General features: G+C 36.7%; 1 protein-coding gene across 1 annotated transcript in view; it reads right to left on the bottom strand.

Annotated features, from left to right (window-relative positions):
* Khc-73 (Kinesin heavy chain 73) overlaps positions 1-21,470 on the bottom strand; it is a 959,680-nt gene that overhangs the window by 613,667 nt on the left and 324,543 nt on the right. Inside the window, exon 11 of the mRNA XM_090386270.1 lies at positions 17,562-17,774. Coding sequence (XP_090242396.1) covers positions 17,562-17,774 — 213 coding nt within the window. The remainder of the gene's footprint in view (positions 1-17,561; positions 17,775-21,470) is intronic.

Below are 21,470 nucleotides of genomic sequence, written 5' to 3'. Positions count from 1 at the left end.
GCATACTTTTATCCATTGTAGCATCTTGCCCTTTATGCCATACTACTCCAATCTGTACAGTAGTCTTCCATGTGCAACAGTACTAAAAGCTTTCCTGAAATCTAAGTATATGATATCGAAATAATTTTTTGCATCCAGTTCCTTTGTGACCACGTCACAGTATCCAATCAAATTGGTCAGACAAGACTTCCTCCTAACAAACTCATGCTGTGTCTGAATTATTATTGCAGTCTTGTCTAGATGATTCTGCAATGCTTATTTAACAAGTGATTCCATTATTTTTCCTGGAAGAGAAGTCAAACTAACAGGTCTGTAATTACTCGTGTCACCCTATGATCCCCTTTACGAATTGGAGATAGATTTGCATCTCCAGTCCGTGGAGACTTCCCCCGAGTCCAAGGCAAGGATGCTCTCTAATAATTATGGCTAAGGGCTTGCTTACTTCCTTTGCCACCTCCTTTAATATAACTGGATAGATCCCATCCACCCCAGGTGCCTTTCTTATGATTAACTTCAACAATTTCTCCTCCACTTTGCTCTTTGCTTAAATACTTTGCTAAAATCCAAGGAAACTATGTTGAAATTGTTCCCTAAATCCAGCTCAAGGGGAACTATGTCAAAATAGCCTACTAAGTTAGTTAAGCATGATTTTTCCTTAACAAAGCCATGACGTGTGTTCTTCAGAATGCCATATCAATCTAAGTATTACTGGATTGACTCTTAATCATTCCCTCTAAGATTTTTCCTACAACTAACTGGTCTGTAGTTACCAACTTCACTCTTAGAACCACGTTTATGTATTGGTGATACATTGGCACTTCTCCAATCCAAAGGAATCTACCCGGAGTCCAAAGATGCCTTCATAATTAACCTCACTGATTCAATACATTCCCTCAACACTCTCCCTCAAAACTACAGGGTATATGCCATCAATTCCGGGAGCCTCACTTGCGTTTACGCTTAAAAGTTTTTATAATTAACAATCATCTGTAATTACAACATCACTAATTTCATGTGATTCAGCCTCACTCGCACAGCCTCTTCTCAGCACAAAAGGTCAAATGTCAGTAAAGATAGATGCAGAGTACCTATTCAATTCATCCGCAACATATGCTAGGTTATCTAAGACTTTTCCACAACCAGTGCAAAAGGGTCCGATCTGGTCAGCTTTCTCCTTTGTTGTATTCACATACATGAAAAATTCCTTGTCCCCATTCTTTGGCCTCTTAGCCAATGCTTTTTCACATGCAGCCTTGGCCTTCCTAACCTTATTTGCGGTATTATTAGAGTTGTTTGTTATTTGGTTTTTAGGAGCATTAGCAACTAAGGCCATATTGCTCCGGGGATATGCGGCAGTCATTCCCTGACCTTTACGCGTCTTCTGTATTTGGCTGTCAAGGGCTCAAACCCCGGTCTAATTAAGATGCATGTGCTACGCTGTTGCTCCTGCCCACCTGGTTACAGAGGCAATGTACTATTATAGATCAACTTATAATTGTTGTAGGCTTCAGTACTTTTCATCACTCTGTTGCTATCTTTTTTTTTTTTTTTTCTGCTCTCTTTGACCAGCCAGTTCTGCAGTCATGCGCTTCAGCATCTTCCTCCTGCACGCGTTTGTGGCTTCTGTGATTTCTGCTTTAAGAGTATTCCATAACTGAAGAATATTTGCCTTCATTCTGCAATCTGCCTAATTAATAGGTGCCATATAGCAACTTAAACTGTCAAAGTTCCCTCTTATGAAATTAAAACCTGTGCCTTTACCTTTAATTACTTCAACATTTTTTTCTTCATCTTCCAACTGACAATTGCATGATCACTTCTTGACAATGGTTCCTATATTTTAAGACCCCCATAATGTCCTCATTCATTATTAACAATGAGGTCAAGAATATTCTCACCCCTAGAACTTTCTCTAACATGCTGGTACCAATAATAATCATCTGGTTTATATTTTTAAATAAAATTTTCCCCATGGTGAGTTCCCCTCTCACTTATTCCAATCAATCTGGAGCAGATTAAAGTCACCCATAATAAGACATTCATGCATGCTCGCTCATTTCATCTGCATGTAAAGACTCATCATATTCCAACTAACTCACACCACACAGATTCTATGCCGGCAGATGTAACTTCAGACTCAGCAAAAGCTCTTTTTGCAATCAGGTTGCTTTTGACAAGGAACATGATCCCTCCACCCCTTCTATCATCCCTATTTTCCTAAATACATTATATGCACCATAGTGGAACTCATCATCCTCTATTTCCAGGTGGCACCATTTCTGTTAATCCTATTATAGTAGCATTAGTTATCCTAACCAGGAATTCAAATTTAGCCATTTTATTGACAACACTCCTGACATTACTATAGACACAGTTAATACTAGGAAACCTTTTACAGTTTACTACCCTAACCAGGGCTGTGCAAAGCCATTTTAGTACCTGAGGCAAGAATGGAAAATTGTGTCCTACTGTTAATGATGGTAATTATTTAATCTTTCTTTTGGCTCCCCTTTCAGCTTTTAACACGAGGCAAGAGTCTCGTCGCGTCGTCACCCTCTACACGGCTCTGACCCTAACACACCTTCAAGTTATTTAAGTTTCTATCTCACGTTTTATCTTCCCCCTCATTTGAAATACCATTACCCTCAGAATGTCTTATCAACATTGGCTGTTGTGGCAACAAACAAGAATTCTTACAGTGAGTACAAGAATACTGTTCCTTCTTTTATTTATTTCATCTTTCCTTAATGGATTGCAATAATTACTGGATGATTTTTTTAGTTTTTAATAAAAAAATTATTTATTTAAAAAAATGTTGTGTTTTACATCTTTTATTTAAAAAAAAAACAATTTATTCTGTTAAAAAATATTGCTGGCATGAAATATAAATATGAAACTATCAGCCCCTTCCAATTTCCAGTTTATAAAACTCTTAAATGTGCACCCTCATATATTTTGGCTTATTATATTTATAAGCAGTTTTAAGAAGAATTTTAAAAATATGCATATTAGATGTAATCATTTACTTCATTTTCAAAATTTTTAAAAATTGATTTAGTGTGCCTTGAAGCATACAAAATTTTTATATTCTGCATGTTGCTTATTCTCTATCCCCAGTGATTATCACTTTCTGTGATTATTATTCAAAAATAATAATGAATATTTGAAATGGATATTTTGAAAATACAGTTTATGACCATTAGGAACTATTAATAAGTATTAGATCAAGTGGGAGAATTTTATAAATAACTTGAACTAGAAATGCACAATTCTGAGATTTGTAGCATTAGTAGCAGTCAGTTTCCAATGCTAGTGTTACTACCAGTTAAAGGTTAAAAAAAAGTGGCCAGGCTGTATCTTCTGGATGCTATCATACTAAAACTCTGGAAAAACAATAAATAATAATTGAAAACCACACGAAGTGAAGATCTGGCTATATTTAGGAAGGTACAGAAAATCACAGATTTTTATCTTCAACTAACAATTAAAGTCAAGTTGTTATTTTCAAGATGCATCACACAGATATAGCTCCACTGCCACAGGTTAATAAGTGTATTTATGAGCAGAATATAGGATTACATTTGATATTCCACTTCTTGGCTATTTTCTTTATCTAAGTGGATAATCAAGAGAACAGAACCATTTGAAATAATACAAACCATTACAATATTCAGAGGAGGTGGTATGGTCTACTCCCTTTCAGCTTAACTGTCCGGGAGTGATGTAAAAGTAGGAGTTACCTGTTATGCAGATAGGACTAAAGTATTTTAGTGCAACTGTTCATATAAACAGACAATTCACATGAATGGTTAGTAAGATGTTATAACTTGGTGCAATTTTCTCTAATACTTACAAAGACAATATAGGATTAGCTGATGCTCTAGAGCAGTGGTTTTCAACCGGGGCGCCATGTGATTTGGGTTTAAGTTACTTAAACTTATTATTTTTTAATTTATATGTTAATTTCATTATAAAAAGGTGTACAGTATCTTTTTAATTTTGTGGTGATCTATAATTGATGTTTACTTATTGCCTCTATATAAAGAATAAAATTATATACTGTATATATATATAATTTGTATTATTAAATGTAATTTTTATAATTATATTATAATAAATATCATATAACATATTTTTAAATATTATGTGTGTGTCTGCATAAACACGCACGCACGCACAAAGAGAATCAGATCTAACAGGCAGAAAATTGAGTAGGCGTGCCGCAATATAAAATAAATTACTTAGGAGTGCCGTTATTAAAAAAAGGTTGAAAACCACTGCTCTAGAGTGCTATACAGTCTTTTCCAGTCTTGCTGTCACTGCTGTTGTTTTTGTCTTAGATTATTTGTGTACAATCTTTATATAGGGAAACTGTTTGAGGAGGGATCTGTGAGCCAAAAAAGAACTACATATCACTTCAGATTACACTGAACTTTAACCTCTGGCTGAGGAATAGTACTATAAACAATGAGAACGTGAAAGGTAGTAGGAAAGTTCATGCACCTGATACTTGCAATTCAGGTTCACTAGAAAGAAAGTGACTGAGTGTGAATTATGTTAAAGGAGATGAAATACATTCCAAAAAAACTAAAACAAAAAGGATTGTTTGTTTATTTGTTGTGTTATGCATTATGGTCTTGTTATCTAAGGCCATAATGTACCAAGTCGAAATATGCAATAACGTACCCAAAATATATTTAGTAACATAAACAGGTTACCACATCACAAGAGGTATACTAGTGTACTAAAATATAAAAGTGAAATATAAAATATGAAAAATCTGGGTGCGAGGTTGGCCTGTGCAGGCATTGCTCCTTAAAGCTCTTCAAACAGAGAAGTTTTTCCTGATTTATTTTCTGCTTTATTAGTTTAAATTGTCATATTAACTTATTTTCTAGAGTAGCTTTATATTCCTAGTTACGATACTTAGTTTAAAGTTTAACTTAGACAGAGATTTCGTAGATATTACTTAGTATCGGTAACGGTATCAAATCCACGTGTCACAAATTGAACGAGAGGTCTTTTAACCAAATTTAGTCGATTTATTAACCAATTGTTATATCAAATTATCTTCTATAAGTAGATTATAGACCTAGTCAGGCTCCTTAGTTTATTCTAAATTGAGATAGCGAGATTTCGAAGCTAATCAATACTTACGAGTCCGTAGAAATACCGTTCGTAAATTCCCGCCATTTTTACATGATAGCATAAGCTTGGTGTAGTATACTGCATAATATAATATTGTCAATTAATCAGTAAATCTATTAATCTTGATAAACTTTATTGTCAATTAAATTGTATTTTTAACTCTATAAATATATATAACGACTTAATCGTAACAAATAATTAATACATAACTATAGTGGTACACGTGATACGGAAGTTGTATAAAGGGAACACTAGATACTGAAAAAAAAAAAAATATATATATATATATATATATATATATATAACATAACTGTTTTGGGATATAACTTAAGGATTTAATTTTTGTTTTAAATTTTATTGAATTAAATTGGAATCATGACTCTGACCAGAGCAGCAAAGCAAAAGGCTCAAGCTAATGGGAGTGCTGTGGTTCAGGGGAGAACTGGGGGGGGGGGGGGGCAGTTGCCCTCTGAATCACAGTCTATTAAAATGCACTGTTTGCTTGATGTTTGCGGAGCAGTCGGGTACGGGACATGATACTGCCAAGGGGGATGTCTTTGTGTGTGCACGATGTAAGGAGTGCAAGGAAATCAGGCGACAACTCAGCGTTGTTATGGGCCTTTATGAGACCTTGAAGGACAGGGTGGATGCCCTCGAAGGAAATAAATTGAGGGGCCCATCAAGCTCTCAGCTGCCCACATCAACGCCAGAGCTTGCACTTGGCCATCAGGCAACACAGGGGCAGCCCCCTAGGCAGAATGCGCTGGTCCCACAGGAACTAGTAGTTGTTGGTGACTCTATTGTCAGGGAAACGGGGAACATGCTTTGTAAAAAGGATAGGTGGAATAGGACCAGGGTATGTCTGCCAGGGGCAAAGGTTGATGACGTTGTAGAGCGGATATCATCTTTTAAGGGCACAAAAGGTGATATAGTTGTACACGTTGGCACTAATGATATTAAGAGTAGGAGACCGGCGGAATTACTTAGCAAGTACAGGTCACTGTTGAAAAAAAGCCGTGAATTAGGGTTGAACTTGAAAGTGTCTGCAATTCTGCCCAGGCACGATAGGAGGGAGTATATGATGAGAGCCTTGTCAATCAATTCGGCCCTGGAGGGATTGTGCAAGGCTCAAGGGGTAGAATTTTTTTCAGCCTGGACTGTACTTGTTAACAGGAGAGATTGCTTCTACAGGGATGGGATACACTTAAATAGAAAGGGTGCAAGAATTTTTGCTGATGCTGTCGAGGCAGTGTTAGGTGGGTCGGAAAACTGCTAGTTGGGGGGGATACAAGGACTAATAGATTAACAGTAGCCACTGGCAGAGGTGGAAGTGATTCTTGCACTGCTTCTATTCAAATGAGCAGAAGTCTGAAAAACAAGATGCAGGATATTTCAGAGACTGCTGGTAGTCATTGCGGTACAAGTAAACACATGGGTTGTGTTAGGGTAGCTAAGAATAGAAACAGGTGCATGTATACCTGCGTGTACACCAATGCTAGGAGTTTGGTAAATAAATTTGATGAATTTGAGGTATTGCTCAAAACATCAAAGGCAGATATTGTTGGGATATCAGAGACGTGGTGTCACACAGATATAAGTAATGCGGAACTGGAATTTGCGGAATACAATGTATATAGAAAGGATAGACAGGACAGGAGGGGAGGAGGGGTTATGCTATTAATTAAGAAACACATAAAGTCAAAGGAAGTGAAGCCAGTTGACATCGATGGACAGGGCAGTGTCGAGTCAGTTTGGTGTGACATAAGCATAGGGAAATCAAAATTGAGAGTAGGAGTGTGCTATAGGCCTAATGACTCTGATGAGTATAATAATATATTGTACAGGGAAATAGAGTGGGCCAGTAAATCAGAGAGTCTTATAATGGGGGATTTTAATTTCCCAGATATTGACTGGAATTTGTGGGTTGGTCACTCGCACACTAGCAAGGCTTTTGTGGATTTATTGGATGATTGTTTTCTACATCAGCATGTTCGTGAGGCAACAAGAGGGAGCAATACTCTTGATCTGATTATCAGTAGTGATTCTTCATGCATTAAGAACCTGCAGATAAATGAACCACTAGGTGGCAGTGATCACAGTGTGTTGAAGTGGGATTTACTCAAGGAGGTAACTACCATCAGAGGTAAAGGGAAGGGTTTTTGTTTTCGTAAAGGCGACTATGATGGTCTGAGACAGTATTTAAATTCTATACAGTGGGACCAACTGATGATGTTACCAACAGCAAACTCAAAATGGGAAGCATTCAAGGAACTAATCTTGGTGGCTACCAGGCTTTATATACCAACTAAGAAATATTGTTCAAGGTTTAGGCCTAAATGGTTGTCAGATGGACTAATGAGACATGTGGCAGAGAAGAAAAATGCATGGGATACATACAAATTAATGGGTGACATGGAAGCCTATGATAGATATAAGTTAGTCTGTAACCAAGTCATAAAGGAGATTAGGCAGGCAAAGGCAGACTATGAAAAATCCTTGGCAAAGGATGCAAAGAAAAACAGAAAGGAGTTCTTTACATACTTGAACTCGAGAAGGAAAGGGATGAATCAGATTGGTCCACTGGATATTGATGGTTCAACAGTTGAGGATCCTGCTCAGGTGGCTAACAATCTAAACGAGTATTTTGCATCTACATTCACACATGAGGAGTTATTCAGGAAGGAGAATGATGTAGGTAAAGTAAACATTGGCATGAGCTGGATGATTTTGTAATAACTGAGAGGAAAGTGGAGGAGAGATTGTTGAGGATGAACATAAAAAAGGCACCTGGGGTGGATGGGATCTATCCAGTTATATTAAAGGAGGCAGCAAAGGAAGTATGCAAACCCCTAGCCATAATTATGAGAGCTTCTTTGGACTCAGGGGAGGTACCCATAGACTGGAGATGTGCAAATGTAACCCCAATTCACAAAGGAGGATCAAAGGCTGACACAAGTAATTATAGACCTGTTAGTTTAACTTCTGTTCCAGGGAAATTAATGGAGGCACTGGTTAAAGAAGCACTGCAGGATCATCTAGACAAGAATTCAGTTATAGCTCAGACGCAGCATGGTTTTGTTAAGGGCAGGTCTTGCCTGACCAATTTGATTGGATACTATGATGTAGTCACAAAAGAACTGGATGCAGGGAATAACTTTGATATTATATATTTGGATCTTAGAAAGGCTTTTGATACTGTTGCACATGGAAGACTGCTGCACAAATTGGAGCAGTGTGGCATTGGAGGCAAATTGCTGCTATGGATAAGGGGATGGTTGAGTGGCAGAAGACAGAGAGTGGTAATCAATGGACACTGCTCAACGTGGACTAATGTTATTAGTGGAGTTCCTCAAGGTTCAGTGTTGGGTCCATTGTTGTTTTCGGTGTTTATGAATGATATTGATGATGGGATATCAAGTTTAATGTCTAAGTTTGCAGATGATACAAAGGTTGGCAGTGTCGTTAAGGACACTACTGACGCTATGCTGCTGCAACAGGATCTGGAAAGGTTGAACAGATGGGCTGAGAGGTGGCAAATGAAGTTTAACATTGACAAATGTAAAGTACTACATATGGGTAACAGTAACCCCAGAGCAATGTATCAACTCTGCGGTACTACACTGACAGTGGTGGAGAATGAAAAGGACCTGGGGGTAATTGTGCAGGCAGATATGAAGTTCTCTGAGCAGTGCAGACGAGCTGCAAGAGTAGCTCATGGTGTCTTGTCAATGATATACAGGAATTTTTCTAGCAGGGATAAGGAGGTGATTATTCCCTTGTATAAGGCAATGGTTAGGCCACATCTTGAGTACTGTATACAGGTCTGGAGGCCTCATTTCAAGAAGGATGTAGAGCTGCTGGAATGGGTACAGAGAAGGGCAACAAGATTAGTAAATGGAACAAAGGGTTGCTCTTACGAAGAAAGGCTTAAGTTTTGCAAATTACAGAGTCTGGAGACTAGGCACCGGCGAGGTGATCTGATAGAGGTGTATAAGGCTTTGAATGGTTTGAGCATGCTCAATACCAATGGCGTTCTTCATCTTTCTCAGAATAATCACCTCAGAGGGCATAAATTCAAATTGAGGAAGGACGGATGTCGGATAGATGTGCGGAAATTTGCCTTTGGCCAGCGGGTGGTTGGTTGGTGGAACCGACTTCCATCACTTGTTGTTGAAGTTGATAGCCTAAACAAATTTAAAGCTCAACTGGACAGGTATTTCGAACGAACGGAGGGGTGAAATGGGAGAGGGTTTTTTTTTTTTTTTTTTTTTGGCTGATGCTGAATAAGCTTGCTTTCTCGCATCATATGCCTCTACTAATGCTAATGCTAATGCTAAAAGTATAAATTCGAAAAGTGTGTAAAAATTAATGGACTTGAAAAAGCCCATTACCTACTACCTTCTGCCATCTAAAATCTGGCTAAGCGTAAATGGTTCAGCCAGTAATAAAATCTGTAAAATATAAATGGCGTGCAATGATAAAAAGCAGATATTCAATAAAAATATGCATAATGATTAGAAGAGTTTTGCAGTTCTCACACATAGGCGGGTCATCTGCCCTCAGCAAAAGAACAACTTCCTCTTTTCGGATCCTGCACAGACCGGACTGCCATTTGCCAGGAATATAATTTAATTTAATATAGTTTATTTGTGGCCTGCCCATGCCAGAAATCTTTGGGTATATAGTTTAAGGCATATTATTTGCCAGTAGTCTGTATAGGGAACTGACAAGCAATGGTTATCCAGGGAAAAGGCTGATTTTGCAGCAGTATCAGTTATTTTGTTTCCCATGATCCTAATGTGGCTTGGGATCCAGCAGAAGCAGATATAAAAATCTGTTCCATGACAGAAAAAAAAACATCTGCCAAATCCGGCATAGGAGTGGATTAGGGTTATACTCACTGATAATAGGGCCTGTAACACACTTGATGAATCAGTATATATTATATGCTTTTGGTAATATTATATGCTCTAAGACCAAAGTTATAGAGGCCTTTCAACATGCCAAATTGCCAGGCTCTGTCGTACGCTTTTCCAATATGACAGAAAACTGCTACCAGATGCTCTGGTTTAATAAAAGCATCACGAATGTATGTTTACAATCTGATTAAATGATCCAAAGTGGTTCTGTTTCTCTGGAAGCCACACTGTGTCCTGGAAAGAAGATCATTAGTTTCCAAATATCATATAAGGTGAGTAATAACCATTCTTTCCAGGATGTTGCAGAAGCAGCTTGTCAGAGTGATGGGACAATAGTTACTTGGATTTTAAGGAAAGGATCTTTCCCTGGCTTTGGGAAAGTAAGGACAGTTGCCTTTTGCCAGGAATCTGGAAATTCTTTGCCAAGAAAGATTCTATTAAATAAAATTAAAAGGTGATCCTTAGGTTGTGATGAGAGGTGTTTTTCATATTATAATGGATGTCATCTGGTTACACAGCACTTGATCATGTGAGAAAAAGTTCTCCACTAAACTTTTCTTGTGCAAAGAGCTTGTTACATGATTCAAGCCCTTTTAAAGGGGAAATTTAATGGAAATTTCTCACTTTTCTCTTTCTGGGCCAAGAACTCTAAGGGTAAACAATGTTATTGTGGATATTTTTGGAAGTATTTTCCCTAGAATATTTGCAACTGCAGTTCAACCTGCAATTGGACATCCATTATGCTCAAGGACCACTGAAGGGTATGGTGGATATTTTCTCTTCATTCATTTTCTGGATTTTATTCCAAACTACTTTTGAACAGGCTGGGTAATGGAGGAAATAAAATGAATCCAAGATTCCTTTTGGCTCTGATGTCGGATGTTGCGTGCTTTCGCACTTGCACATTTAAATAATATTAAGTTTTCAGTCATGAGAAATCAGTGGAATAGCTCCAGGCTTTGTTTTGTGCCTTTTTTGCTGTTGCACATTCTGAATTCCACCAGGGTTTGGGAAATAGTGGAAATTGGGTGAATTTTTTTGAAATTGCAATTGCAGCTGTTTGGACGATACTTTCTGTGATATACTTGACTGCCTCATTGGTGGGCTCCTGACTGTGGCGATGTCAAAATTTTCCAGATGTTGAAAGGCATTCCAGTCAGCCTGATCAATCTTCCATTTCAGTTAATTAAATGGAAAACATGGTCTATCATAGGGTGGTTATCACAGGGAAGTGATCACTTTCGTCAGGTTTCCTCCACCTCTCAAGTGAGTGAAGGGAGGAGAGGAGAGCAGATAGAAAGATCAATGGTAGAAAAAGTATGGGTGGGCATGTGAAAGAAGGTATTTGTTCCCATTTAGAAGGGAGAGGTCATTGTCAGTGAGCATCTGACAATGACCTCTTGTTATGCAGCTCTATGGCATGTCCCCTTCCATTGATGTTAGCACTACCCAACAGAGTTATGCCTGTTAAAATACCCAAGAAGTAAAATGGGGCAAACTGCATAACAAGATTATCAAGGTCTTTCTGAGAGATGTCAGTTCCAGGTGGCAAATAAATATTAACAGGTGGTTAATAAAAATCCCACTATAAAAACCCCATTAATAAAATTAATAAAAATTAAAATAAAATTAATAAATTAATAAAAACCCCAGCTGCTTCTTAAAATAATTATAAACTTTAAATATTATAAATAGAGAAGCCATATGCTCCTAGATTTTGGACATAAGTCACATGCCTTCTCTCTGGCATGCTCAAGAGTAGACAGGATGTTCGCCTTGGCAGTTAATGCAGGTGGGTCTTTCTGCTTTATATGAAAAAAATTTCATGATCCTTTGAATCATATTTTGCACATGCAAGGACACCATGGCAAGCCATTTGTGAATGCCCATATCTAGCACGTGCACCATATGTTCCAACCCTTAATGGGTTTGGAACGTATGGTACAATACATATGTTCCATATGTTCCAACCAACCCCATATGTACATCCATATGTTCCAACCAACCCCATATGTACATCCATATGTTCCAACCAACCCCATATGTACATCCATATGTTCCAACCCATTAAGGTTTGGAACATATGGATCTGTTCAGTTCAGATAACCAGCATTAATCTTGTTGGGAGATAATGGTATATTAAAAGTAAGGATGGGGTTCCTATTCAAGACTAGATTCCCATCCCCACATATGAACATTTGATTTGCTGCTATCACTCCTTGGCTTTTTAGTTCTGAACAGATTTCCTCCTCAGACACTTTGAGCAGATCCCATTCTGAGATAACACCTTGGGATGAGTTCAGTGTCTCATGCGGGGTTATTACAATTGGTATTCCCCCAACAGATGTTACTCAGAGGGGGCTGTTCAGAGTTTCCTCTGCCAGAACAATGCACTTTGACTGATTTCGGTGAGGCTTCTAGCCCTTACAAACGATGTCGCACTTCTGGTTGAAGAAGTGCAACAATTTTTCCTATGGGCCTTTCACTTGTGAAGTGAACAATCAGGTATGGAGGTTTTGGACCTGATTTATCTTCGGTTCTGTGTCATTTTGCTGAGGTAGCATTTTCTGATTCTATGTTATAATTTTCTGATAGGGACCTCATTGGGGTCCCAGAAGAATAATTTAGGGTATCAAGATTCATAATGATTTTTAATTTTGTTCAGTGCCCAGGCTACCCACCCACCACAGAGCCCAATCGGTGACTAAACCAAAATGGCAGCCCTCCTTGGGGCATGGACAAATTAACTGCACGTAGTTATCAAATTTCTGTATGAAAAATGCACTAGAGCTTCATCAGCAACTGGAGATGTACCATCCGAGTCATAACCAAGAGAGCTTGATCGTGACCTTGATCATGTTTTGCTTTTGATGCATGACAATGCAAAAGCTCACTGCAAAATGGTTTAGAGGAAACAAATTTGATTATAATAAGCAGTGTTAAAACTTGGTTAAACGCTAAGGTCCTTGAATTTCATGAGACATGATTCTTTCAATGATATGACTGCACTCATCACATAGTAGGACATCTCCTGAATGTAATGGGTGACAACTAGTGAGCTAATGTATACTCACCGATGCATCATTCTACACTTCAGTAATAAAATGTCTTTTGACAAAAAAATTCCAAAGGTGATTCATAAATCTTCCTGAGAAGTATAAGATTAAATGGATCACAAACAGCTTTGTTAAGGAAAAATCTTGTTTGACCAACTGAACTACTATGAAGTGGTCATGCAGGAGTTCGATGCAAGTAATAATTCTGCCATTATATAGTCATACTTTGGCAAAGCATTTGACATTACCCCAGGATCTCACATCTGGTGAGTATGGGCTTGGCACACCCAGGGTCCTGTGCTGGATATCATCATTTTTCTCTTCTTGGTGATTCCCTTCTACTTTTTTCTCTCTCTCTCTCTCTCTCTCTCTCAGGGTAACTTGAGAATTTTTTTTTTGGCTGGTGCAGCATAAGCCTCAGGCTTCCTTGCACCAAATAGCTAATAATAATAATAATAATAATAATAATAATAATAATGGTTCCACGTGGGAGGTTACTGTACAAGATGCAGTATATTTATATTACAGGAAAGGTCCCCAGGTGGACTGAGAAAAGGCTGAAAGACATGAGACAGAGGATTGATAAATGGTCATTCTTCAAAGAGGACCAGGGCCACGCTTGTGCCTGATCCTCATGAATGATAAAAATGAGAGAATAAATGTAAAATGTTAATATTTGCATAGGATATAAACGTTGGAAGGGTGGTTAACAGAATGGCAGGCTGAGTTTCAGAATGATATGACCAGGTTCTTGGATGGTTGCAGAAATAGCAGTTATACTTTAATGCTGCTAAATGTAAAATTCTACATTTGCAAAATAATAACCGAGAGTGACTTATATACAAATTGGGGAAGAGCCAAGGGGCATATCTGAGGAAGAGATTTGGATACAAGATACAATCATATGTGAAAGTTAGTATGTAGTATAAAGAGATGGCCTCGATGACACACACGTGTTGTTATTCAATGATTTAACATACCTCTATTATTATCAGAATTATTAGTTTGTAGGATATATGTTGCTATTAGAATATCATTAGAAAAAGTAAATCAATCCAATAATAAGAATACCATCAAGGACTTAAGAAAACGCAAAAAAAAAAAAAAAAAAAAAAAAAAAGAAAATTATTATTATTATCGCTTTTTACCGACAATCTAGATGACTTCAACTGGGGCCAACCACCCAGAATGAAGGCAAAAAACGACAAGAAGTTCTCTGTTTCTGTGATGATCAATATATGCTAAGTAATTTAAATCTAAACCAAATATAAACCAGTATAGGCCGAACATAAATCGAATATAAATAAATCGAATGAAGATAATTAATTAAGAAAAATTTTGAAATATTAGAATCAAAGGTAAGAAATATAAGTAAAATATAAATGTAAGCATATATTAATCATCGTTGACCCGACAGAGAACGTAATTTAAGGATTAAAACAAGATTAAATATATAATACATACTACATTTGACCGTATCTAGGACATAATGTAATAGTCGTCAAAATAATATGTGGTGCCCCCTATGTGATGGATACGGTAAAAATAAATAATTAAATTAAATTAACGCAAAGAGAAACATGCAGATAGTAAGAAGAAAAACTAAAGGAGTAGGAAAAATAGAACCTGAACTCCACAAAGGCGAAAAATAGTGGTATAGATAAGAAATAGTTTCTCCTACGTCCTCGGATTGCCCTAATAATTTCGGAGAAATAAAAATAAAGAGTGTAGGACAGCTTAAAGGCATTACAAGATATAAGTTGTGGCTCGGGTATGCCCGGGATCGCAAACCCGTTCCTATAATAGGACCCTGAGCTGAATTTGCATGTTATCTCAGCGTGAATTTAAGTAAATTTAAATGAATTTAACTATATGTATTAAAAAAAAAAAAAAAATGATACACTGTAATTTGCAAGCCGGTGGGTACAAGTTTTCTACGCCGTAAGACACCAAGAATGCAAAGTGTATCCTATTTACATATATACATGGCACTAAATATAACGATTTTATTGAAAATTATATTGAAACGATAGGTTCAGAAAACAAATTTTTGAAATTAATTATGCTAATTGCTTTCCTGAAGTGATATTTCAGGTAAGCGATAGGGAAATTATTATTAATCAACTTGCCGTACAACGCTGTTAAGCCTGTTGAACAATTTTTATTACTATTGCAGATATAAGCAATCCTTAAACATTGCAATAAAATTATATTAGCATGCACTGATTTTGATACATTTGATTTCCAGTTTGTAAGGCTGACTACGTTAAAATTAAATGCATCTCTTTTATTATATACATTTACGTCTATTTTATTATTATGTAATATTTCTATATGAAGATCCAAGTAATTTGCTATAGTATCGGAACTATTAGTTTTTTCCAACACAAGCTCCCCTGGATATAATCCACTGTAATCCTGGACAAAATGTGGACAATTAAAAACACATATATCATCTACGTATCTGTATATAAGTAGGTTATCTTGAAATTCTCTTTCTGTATAATACAGATAAAGGTTTGCGATTATGCTTGATGCTGGACTTCCCATAGGGGTGCCAGTGACTTGCAAATATAACGATGTTCCGTCATATACATAGTTATTAAAGATGCATAATTTTATTAGAGAATTCCAATAGGTTAAATCAACCTTTATAGCATTTTTATACAGAAAGAGAATTTCAAGATAACCTACTTATATACAGATACGTAGATGATATATGTGTTTTTAATTGTCCACATTTTGTCCAGGATTACAGTGGATTATATCCAGGGGAGCTTGTGTTGGAAAAAACTAATAGTTCCGATACTATAGCAAATTACTTGGATCTTCATATAGAAATATTACATAATAATAAAATAGATGTAAACGTATATAATAAAAGAGATGCATTTAATTTTAACGTAGTCAGCCTTACAAACTGGAAATCAAATGTATCAAAATCAGTGCATGCTAATATAATTTTATCGCAATGTTTAAGGATTGCTTATATCTGCAATAGTAATAAAAATTGTTCAACAGGCTTAACAGCGTTGTACAGCAAGTTGATTAATAATAATTTCCCTATCGCTTACCTGAAATATCACTTCAGGAAAGCAATTAGCATAATTAATTTCAAAAATTTGTTTTCTGAACCTATCGTTTCAATATAATTTTCAATAAAATCGTTATATTTAGTGCCATGTATATATGTAAATAGGATACACTTTGCATTCTTGGTGTCTTACGGCGTAGAAAACTTGTACCCACCGGCTTGCAAATTACAGTGTATCATTTTTTTTTTTTTTTTTTTTTTTTAATACATATAGTTAAATTCATTTAAATTTACTTAAATTCACGCTGAGATAACATGCAAATTCAGCTCAGGGTCCTACTATAGGAACGGGTTTGCGATCCCGGGCATACCCGAGCCACAACTTATATCTTGTAATGCCTTTAAGCTGTCCTACACTCTTTATTTTTATTTCTCCGAAATTATTAGGGCAATCCGAGGACGTAGGAGAAACTATTTCTTATCTATACCACTATTTTTCGCCTTTGTGGAGTTCAGGTTCTATTTTTCCTACTCCTTTAGTTTTTCTTCTTACTATCTGCATGTTTCTCTTTGCGTTAATTTAATTTAATTATTTATTTTTACCGTATCCATCACATAGGGGGCACCACATATTATTTTGACGACTATTACATTATGTCCTAGATACGGTCAAATGTAGTATGTATTATATATTTAATCTTGTTTTAATCCTTAAATTACGTTCTCTGTCGGGTCAACGATGATTAATATATGCTTACATTTATATTTTACTTATATTTCTTACCTTTGATTCTAATATTTCAAAATTTTTCTTAATTAATTATCTTCATTCGATTTATTTATATTCGATTTATGTTCGGCCTATACTGGTTTATATTTGGTTTAGATTTAAATTACTTAGCATATATTGATCATCACAGAAACAGAGAACTTCTTGTCGTTTTTTGCCTTCATTCTGGGTGGTTGGCCCCAGTTGAAGTCATCTAGATTGTCGGTAAAAAGCGATAATAATAATAATAATTTTCTTTTTTTTTTTTTTTTTTTTTTTTGCGTTTTCTTAAGTCCTTGATGGTATTCTTATTATTGGATTGATTTACTTTTTCTAATGATATTCTATAGACATTGTGGGTGTATTGCATGATTGCTTGCAACTGCATTAACCCATAAATATTAGTTATTGTCTTTTAACTTTCTTGCTTTGCTTTATTTCTTGGTTTCCTTTTATCACTAATATAACTATTAATATATACAAAAGCTTTGCTATTAGAATATATATATTATATATATGTTGCTATTAGAATTATTAGTTTGTGGAACACTACAAGTAGTTAATCAGTTAGCTATTACAAGTAGTTAATCAGTTAACTGCAATCAATAAAGGAAATCCTAAAGCAATAAACTTACTGTAGCGTGTTTTAACTGTTCCCTTAGCATCTCCACTTCTTCTCGCAGCTCTCTAATAATTCTGGCATTCGGATCCTCATTTACAACAGCATGATTAACAATTCTCTTGGCTCGATCTGCATAACGAAGGGTGGACAGAGTTTCATCATAATTATCTGCAGCAGGGCTAATAGTAGCCACCATCACTGTTTTGCTATTCCCACCAAGATTGTCCTGAACAAACATGGAATAAAAAACAAAAATGGGAGCATAATAGAATGGTAATGAAATATTCATTGAACCAAAACAGCAATGCACAATAATTTTTAATAAAATATACATTCCACAGCAGTAAATAGCACAAATATCTAATCAGTAACTATCTTGTCAAATTCACCATCAAAATAAACAGCATATGAAAAAAATAATAATAATAAATAAAATACAAATAAGTGGTCGTGAATAATAATAATAATAAAAAAAGAAGATATCTTCAAAATTAAGAAACCAAATTATAATCATAGTTCATGAATCACAGCTTAATTTGTAATTTGTCATAAATCTACTTAGTAGATACAAAATCAAAAGAACATTGACTAGTTTAGCCAACAACACATTCAGCCTAAAAATGAGTTAAGCAAAATATTCTACATGGTGATTTTTATGATTTAGTAGTTATGGCTTTCGATACAAGGATTCATTTTACAAGATAGATTACATGACCACGCCACTCTAAAGAGAGAGAGAGATACACTAACTTCATTTTCTTATGGATAGTAGAGAATCCATGGTGAACAAAGCACCAGAAATCAGTCACAAAATAGAAATTGGTAAAAGACCAAATATGCTCTGTCATAATGGAGTTTCGATTTTCCTGTTTTAATTGTTTCTGAAACTTGCTCCCCCTCTTTCGCATATTTCTTATTACAAAGTTAACCTTTTCTGTTGTTTGAGTACTTTCATATTCCTTTGTTATGCCCGCTTACTAAGGATTTTTACAGAATCTTTTACTTGTAATATTGAATTATCAACTCCATTATAAAGAAGCATAGAAGCAAAGCTCTCACAAAGTTCTACAGAGCTGCTTCTTAAAATAATTATAAACTTTAAATATTATAAATAGAGAAGCCATATGCTCCTAGATTTTGGACATAAGTCACATGCCTTTAGTGAATATCACGTATGGGTATCAGCAATTGTGCCAAATATGGAACTGCGCTTGGTACTTTGGCTAGTCACCAGACAGGGCCGGACACAGATTGAGAGAGATGCAGGGACATTGCGATCATTCTGATTTCATCACGTGCTGTCTAGGTGCATGAGACGAGTACTGGAGAGTCCAATCAGATCTCTGAGTTATGTAAACTCTAGAGGATCTTCTTCCTTTAAAATCAGGGTCCTGGGAGACCCAAGAGCGGAGGGGAGAGGTGTCGTCATTGCAGTTTTTGACCAGGCTTTTGTGGATTTATTGGATGTTTGTTTTCTACATTAGCATGTTCGGGAGGCAACTAGAGGGAGTAATACTCTTGATTTGATTATCAGTAGTGATTTTTCATGCATTAAGAATCTGCAGATAAAGGAACCACTAGGTGGCAGTGATCACAGTGAACTGAAGTGGGATTTACTCAAAGAGGTAACTACCATCAGTGGTAAAGGGAAGGGTTATTGCTTTCGTAAAGGCGACTACGATGATCTGAGACAGTATTTAAATTCTATACAGGGGGACCAACTGATGATGTTACCAACAGCAAATTCAAAATGGGAAGCATTCAAAGAACTTATCTTGGAAGCTACTAGGCTTTACATACCAAATAAGAAATACTGTTCAAGGTTTAGGCCTAAATGGATGTCAGATGAACTAATGAGACATAGCAGAGAAGAAAAATGCATGGGATACATATAAATTAACATGTGACACAGAAGCCTATGATATATATAAGTTGATCTGTAACCAAGTTACAAAGGAGGTTAGGCAGGCGAAGGCAAATTACAAGAAATCTTTGGCAAGGGATGCAAAGAAAAACAGCAAAGAGTTCTTTACTTATGTAAACTCTAGAAGGAAGGGGATGAATCAGATTGGTCCACTTGATATCGATAGTTCGACTGTTGATGATCTTGCTCAGGTAGCTAACAAACTAAATGAATATTCTGCATCGACATTCACACATGAGGAGTTATTCAGCGAGGGGAATGCCAGAGGTGTATTCAACTCTGCCATTAAGCTAGATAATCTTGTAATAACTGAGAGTAAAGTGGAGGAGAAATTGTTGAAGATAAACACAAGAAAGGCACCTGGGGTGGATGGGATCTATCCAGTTATATTAAAGGAGGCAGCAGAGGAAGTAAACGAACCCTTTGCCAAAATTATGAGAGCTTCCTTGCACTCAGGGGAGGTACCTATAGACTGGAGATGTGTAAATGTGACCCCAATTCACAAAGGAGGATCAAAGGCTGACACAAGTAATTGTAAAGTACCTGTGAGTTTAACTTCTGTTCCAGGAAAATTAATGGAGGCACTGGTTAAAGAAGCACTGCAGGATCATCTAGACAAGACTTCAGTTATAGCTCGGACACAGCATGGTTTTCTAAAGGGGAAGTCTTGCCTGACCAATTTGATTGGATACTATGATGCAGTCACAAAAGAACTGGATGCAGGGAATAACTTTGATATTATATACTTGGATCTTAGAAAGGCTTTTGATACTGTTGCACATGGAAGACTGCTGCACAAATTGGAGCAGTGTGGCATTGGAGGCAAATTGCTGCTATGGATAAAGGGGTGGTTGAGGGAAATAAGAGATGGTTGAGTGGTAATCAATGGACACTGCTCTTCGTGGACTAATGTTATTAATGGAGTCCCTCAGGGTTCAGTGTTGGGTCCATTGTTGTTTTCTGTATTTATAAATGATATTGATGATGGTATATCAGGCGTACTGTCCAAGTTTGCAGACGATACGAAGGTTGGCAAGGTTGTTAATGACACTAATGACAGTACACTGCTGTAACAGGATCTAGAAAAGTTGAGCAGATGGGCTGAGAGGTGGCAAATGAAGTTTAACATTGACAAATGTAAAGTACTACATATAAGAAGCAGTAATCCCAGAGTAACGTATCAACTCTGTGGTACCACACTGACAGTGGTAGAGAATGAAAAGGACCTGGGGGTAATTGTGCAGGCAGATATGAAGTTCTCTGAGCAGTGCAGACGGGCTGCAAGAGTAGCTCATGGTGTCTTGTCAATGATATACACGAATTTTTCTAGCAGGGATAAGGAGGTGATTATTCTGTTGTATAAGGCAATGGTCAGGCCACACCTTGAGTAGTGTATACAGGTCTGGAGACCTCATTTTAAGAAGGATGTAGAGCTGCTGGAACGAGTACAGAGAAGGGCAACAAGATTAGTGAATGGAATGAAGGGTTGCTCTTACGAAGAAAGGCTTAAGTTTCGCAAATTACAGTGTCTGGAGACTAGGCACAGGCGAGGTGATCTGATAGAGGTGTATAAAGCCTTGAATGGTTTGGGCATGCTCAATGCTGATGGGATTCTTCCTCTTGCTCAGAATAATCACCTGAGAGGGCTTACATTCAAATTGAGAAAAGACAGATATAGGATAGATGTGCGGAAATTTGCCTTTAGCCAGCGGGTGGTTGGTTGGTTGGTGGAACAGACTTCCATCCCTTGTTGTGGAAGTTGATAGCGTAAATAAATTTAAGGCTCAGCTGGACAGGTATTTCGAATGAACGGAGGGGTGGAAGTTTTTTTTTTTTTTTTTTTTTGGCTGATGCTGCATAAGCTTGCTTTCTTGCATCATATGCCTCTACTAATGCTAATGCTAAAGAATTCCACTTTTTAGTGGAATTCTTTAATTGGAGTTGATCAACTAGATTAACTTGTTGGAACTTAATGTTACAAGATTTTGATTTTGAAGT

The sequence above is a fragment of the Mastigoproctus giganteus genome, chromosome 12 (assembly GCF_048544385.1).
Source record: "Mastigoproctus giganteus isolate SK-2022 chromosome 12, ASM4854438v1, whole genome shotgun sequence".
Taxonomy (NCBI): domain Eukaryota; kingdom Metazoa; phylum Arthropoda; class Arachnida; order Uropygi; family Thelyphonidae; genus Mastigoproctus; species Mastigoproctus giganteus.
Note: the sequence above shows the minus strand (reverse complement) of the source record. Positions and strands in the feature narration are given on the sequence as shown.